We start from the raw sequence: 5,000 nt of genomic DNA on the forward strand, positions 1-5,000 counted from the left end.
AGAAACATTTTGCAAGGAGGGGGTCTGTTGCTCGTGCCGAGGTATTAAGTAACGCAGTACCACTGGGGAACAACAAACTGCAAACTTTGAAAAAGTGATTTCACGGCGAACGCTCCCCACGCACGCAGAAGAAAGGCAAGCGGAGAAGCGTCCCTAACCAAGTGTGCAGCAGCAACTTCCTGGAGAAGCCCTTTGTTTCTGAGAAGGAAAAAAAAAACGATGTGTGATAGACACATCAAACGCATCTCCATACTGTACAGAACATGCAGGGAGGCTCTGCCACATACAGGGAGAGAGAGAGAGGGAGGGAGAGAGAGAGAGAGGGAGAGGGAGAGGGAGAGAAAGAGAGAGAGAGAGAGAGAGAGAGAGAGAGAGAGAGGGAGGGAGAGAGAGAGAGGGAGGGAGAGGGAGAAAAACATCCCAGAGAGAAAAATAAAGAACCCTTTCATGTGTGCGAGTGCTCTCCCCGTTCCCCTCCGAGGCCTTGAGCCTTTAAAAGTCATTTTTGTCTGCAGCCGGTGCTTCCGTCACACTGCTTTACGACAGGGCTCCTCGGCGGCGCTTTTCAAACGCGCGCCTTTTATGAGATAACCTCGGCCACGCTTATCAGGAGCTCGTAAACACATTAGTGGCTCTCAGGGCATCTTCCCCGCCCTGCTCCGTCCCCATGAGTCGCATTAAGGGGCCAACTGTACCGGGGCTGACCTGGCCAGAGCCCACTGTGAGAACGCAGGGCCTTCGTCTCCCTTATCGGCCCTTAGTCACGGCCCATAAACACAGGGTACAGTACAGTACATCTCCACAGCCTGTTTTGGTCAGTTTGTCAGTCTCACTATGTGTGTGTGTGTGTGTGTGTGTGTGTGTGTGTGTGTGTGTGTGTGGGCCTGTGCGTGCATCAAATATGGGAGTCAGTATGTTTGGTGTCAAAAACAGGGCTCTATTCATTGCTTGCGGATATGTTATGATGTCATGTTATGATCTCCAAACAATGGCAAGAGAGAGAGGACATTTCTCAAAGCTTCACTTCCCAACAGCTGAATTGTTTCCTCTCTCTATCCTCTAATGACTCTCATCTCATATCACAACAGCGGGTTTTTGGCACGTTTGCATGTTTAGATACATGTGTATGTGTATGTGTATGAGAGAGAGAGAGAGAGAGAGAGAGAGAGAGAGAGAGAGAGATACATGTTGTGTAAGTGTGTGTGTGTATGTGTGTGTGTGTGTGTGTGTGTAGGTGTGTGTGTGTGTGTGTGTAGGTGTGTGTGTGTGTGTGTGTGTGTGTGTGTGTAAGTGTGTGTGTGTGTGTGTGTGTGTGTGTGTGTGTGTGTGTGTAAGTGTGTGTGTGTGTAAGTGTGTGTGTGTGTGTGTGTGTGTGTGTGTGTGTGTGTGTGTGTGTGTGTGTGTGTAGGTGTGTGTGTGTGTGTGTGTGTGTGTGTGTAAGTGTGTGTGTGTGTGTGTGTGTGTGTGTGTGTGTGTGTGTGTGTGTTTGTGTGTGTGTGTGTGTGTGTGTTACCTCTTGGCGGTGGGGAAGTAGCGAGAGCACTGGTTGCCGTCCCAGGCGCAGTAGGGGTCCCTGGCGAGGCAGCACTCGGCGCAGGCCTTCCCGTAGACGTCACACCGGTGCAGCGGCATCTGCGACACGCCCGCCGACGAGCCCAGGTACAGCTGTTGCTGTGGAGACAGAGCGCAACACGTTCAGAGCACTGCCGCCTTCCATGAGTCCCTCCTCTGGGGGAGCCTGTTAATGTCCACAGCTATCAGCACCAGATCAACAACTCTCTTCCTTAATGGAGGTCAGAGGTCAATTCAACTCCCTGTAGTCTTCAAGCTCATTTGTTGGAATGCAAATGCTTGATTAACAAACTCTGAATACAGTTCTGCTTGATGAACGCTGTTTATCATTCTGAAACACCCAGACCTATTTCAAATTCTCTGCCCTTCACCTAAATGCAGATGCAATGTGTGCACTGCAGTATGCATAGACAGAACGCAATTAGCACTGTATGGATCTCTCCCCTAAACGCTCTAGCGTGGACTAGCTTGGCTGGTGGACTAGCGTGGCTGGTGGGATCCTGGCGTAGCTTTTTGAGAGTACTGACTCTCTGACGCACTCCCGCAGACACATCACAGCGCATTTGGTTCTCCGCCGCGATGTTTTTATGTCAGCTAAATGAGTGCACTACCCACGAGGCCCCTGTAATGTTGAGAATGCACTATAATTAAACTGCGTATAAAGCACAGCTCGCGTCCCTCTCTTAAGCTCCCTGCGCAGCGAGACACATAAACTCAGCGTGAGGACGTTACGGCCGTGTGGGGCCCGCCGCTTCGCCACCACGCTGAGATTTCTCCGGTCTTAGCGCGGGTCACCCAATGCCAGCAACAGAAACACTACACGCTGGAAAAAACAGCGTTTCTGGAAGAGGCTTTCCACTGGAAAATACTCCAGCTAAATCTGATTTGATGTCAGACGACGCTACTGAGGATGATCTTTGCGGTGCATTATGCAAGGGGGGAGGTATTGGTTGGTGGCTGAGAGTGTGGGAGAGGGTGGTGTGTGTGTGTGGGGGGGGGGGGGGGGGGGGTGGGGGGGGGGGCAGGTAGGCAGTCAGCTGTGGCCAGACGACAGGGTGAGGCGTCTTAATTATGGATCTGGTGACACATGGTGTCATCTAGATTATTCTGACGAAGAGGAGGAGAAGGAGGAGGAGGAGGAGGAGGAGGAGAAGGAGGAGGAGGACTCAGCTCAGCCGAGAGAGTGGGAGAGCTGAGGCTGCAGAGATTCTCAGATATCTGTGAACGTGTGCATGGGTATGTGTGTGTGTGTGTATGTGTGTGTGTGTGTGTGTGTGTGTGTCTGTGTGCATGGATACATGTATGTGTCTGTAAATATATGTGCGTGTGTGCGTGTGTGTGTGTGTGTGTGTGTGTGTGTGTGTGTCTGTGTGCATGGATACATGTATGTGTCTGTAAATATATGTGCGTGTGTGCGTGTGTGTGTGTGTGTGTGTGTGTGTGTGTATGTGTCTGCAAAAGTTAATGGAAAAAATGCATTTTGTTGGTGCCTATGACAGGAGGCCCTGCACTTAGTAATACACCCTTAGGCAAGAAGTATGAACAAGTATGACTGGGTGCGTATGTGTGTGTGTGTATGTACGCGTGTGTGTGTGTGTGTGTGTGTGTGTGTGTGTGTGTGTGTGTGTGTGTGTGAAAATGAGAGAGATAGAGAAAGAGGGGAGGGTAGGAAGAGAGAAAGAGAGTGTGCAAAAGAGTGAGAGGGAAAGAGAGGAAAAGAGAGAGGGAGCGGAGCTAGAGAGAGAGAGAGAGAGAGAGAGAGAGAGAGAGAGAGAGAGAGCCTGAGGCGAGGTCCATGTTGAGCACTATGGGACATGAGAAATCAGGGAGTGTGTCAGTGCTGCGCGCTGAGTGGCTCCTGTAGCTGTGTGTGTGTGTGTGTGTGTGTGCCCCAGAGGCCTCTCCCCTCCTGCTGCTAACACTCTCAGAGCACCAGGCAGGCCTCTACTCAGCAGCATTAAATAAGCCTGTTTACTGTGGAGCTGGCCCTTCTTCAGAGCTAGCTGATGAGAGATTAAATTGTAGTTTCATACACATAAAAGCGATAAATGCCTTATTTACCTGTTTGGTTGAGAGCTCCATGGCAGTAATAACAGTTGGTTGCTGGAAGAAAATAGAGGGAATATGAAACAATTAGCTGAGAAAGAAAAAACCGCTGAACAGAAATAGACAAATCTGTGGCAAAAGATATTTTGTAATATTTGACTGAAGTTCCTCAGAGCTGTGTGTGAGGCTGAGTGTGGTCTGCCTACCCTGAACACAGTCATCTCTTCCAGCAGAACCTCCTCCAGATCATGCCAGGTCCCTCTGGGTATCGACACCACTTTCAGAACTGTGCCAATATCTACAATGAAGACCCAATCAGAAGTCAGAAAAACAGCCACCCTTAATAAAACAAAATAGCTCAGTGAAAATGCCTCTGGCATGTTTCCACTCCCACATTGTGTCGGAGGCACACTAAAGGTAGGGACTCCAGCAGGCACACACACAGAGATATGCATGTGTGAGAGTAAACATGTATTATACAAACGTTATAAAGACGCAAACCTGTGCCTATGAACATGACGTCGTACTGGCCATCCTCGGCCTCCACTTTGTCCACCACCAACTGGGTGAACTGGTAGTCCACGTCCGTCTTGATGATGATTGGCCGGTTGTTGATCGGGTAGACGGGGTTGTACATGGCTGGGTGGCTTCGGGCAAACGTGATGACATCATCAGGAAGGTCTTTGGTGGAGTCAAACCCTCCGAAGGTTTTACTGGGGCACTGTCAGTAACAAGGAGGAAAATCAGTGTGTGGTCTTCAGTTTTGTGATCAATTCAGTGTAGCGAATGCAACATCCCAACCATTAGCATCAAACAAAGTAAGAAATCGGAAAGGTGACAAAACAAAACGGTCAGAGCTAAATCTATGGCTCACCGTTCCTGGACGAGGATAGGGCACTCGGCCGAGGAAAGGGACCCACTGGTAGTTGGGGCCGTCCCTGTGCGCGTACGGACCCAAGAACACCCTGCGCACGTCGGCCATGTTGTACATACACACCGCCGAGCCCTTGAAGATGTTACTGCCAGAGAGAGAGAAAAGTTGGAACTAATGTTAATACCAAACAGGAGAATTTTAATATGTTCTTTAATTAGAGCAGTTTGATATGGCTACACAAAGGCGGTTGGCTACCTGGATGTGGTGAACACAGCATAGATGACTGGGTTCTTGGGATCCTTGGAGCTCATAAGGAAGACATCCTCTGAAATGTGCAAAACAAATGTTACATGGAAGTTAACGACGAGAGTACGTCATGGAACATTTGAGAATGAAATCACTCAACGAAACATTATTCAGTCTGTCAGCGCCGGAGACAGACAGTTTGTTTGGGAAGTTAGAGACTCACGCAGCTCATCGAAGTGTGTGTCGATGCCGTTGAAGCCCG

At 49.6% G+C, this 5,000-nt stretch overlaps 1 protein-coding gene across 3 annotated transcripts in view; it reads right to left on the reverse strand.

The window, feature by feature from the left end:
- Positions 1–5,000, reverse strand: part of sema3ab (sema domain, immunoglobulin domain (Ig), short basic domain, secreted, (semaphorin) 3Ab) — a 71,544-nt gene that overhangs the window by 7,813 nt on the left and 58,731 nt on the right. For all 3 annotated transcript variants that reach the window (XM_062547010.1, XM_062547011.1, XM_062547009.1), the window contains 7 exons: positions 4,962–5,000; positions 4,748–4,817; positions 4,493–4,637; positions 4,120–4,339; positions 3,825–3,916; positions 3,634–3,675; positions 1,514–1,671 (listed from right to left, as the gene is read on the reverse strand). The exon at positions 4,962–5,000 is cut by the window's right edge and continues 76 nt beyond it. In XM_062547010.1, coding sequence (XP_062402994.1) covers positions 1,514–1,671; positions 3,634–3,675; positions 3,825–3,916; positions 4,120–4,339; positions 4,493–4,637; positions 4,748–4,817; positions 4,962–5,000 — 766 coding nt within the window. The remainder of the gene's footprint in view (positions 1–1,513; positions 1,672–3,633; positions 3,676–3,824; positions 3,917–4,119; positions 4,340–4,492; positions 4,638–4,747; positions 4,818–4,961) is intronic.

This window comes from Sardina pilchardus, chromosome 10, assembly GCF_963854185.1.
Source record: "Sardina pilchardus chromosome 10, fSarPil1.1, whole genome shotgun sequence".
NCBI classification, from domain to species: Eukaryota; Metazoa; Chordata; class Actinopteri; order Clupeiformes; family Clupeidae; genus Sardina; species Sardina pilchardus.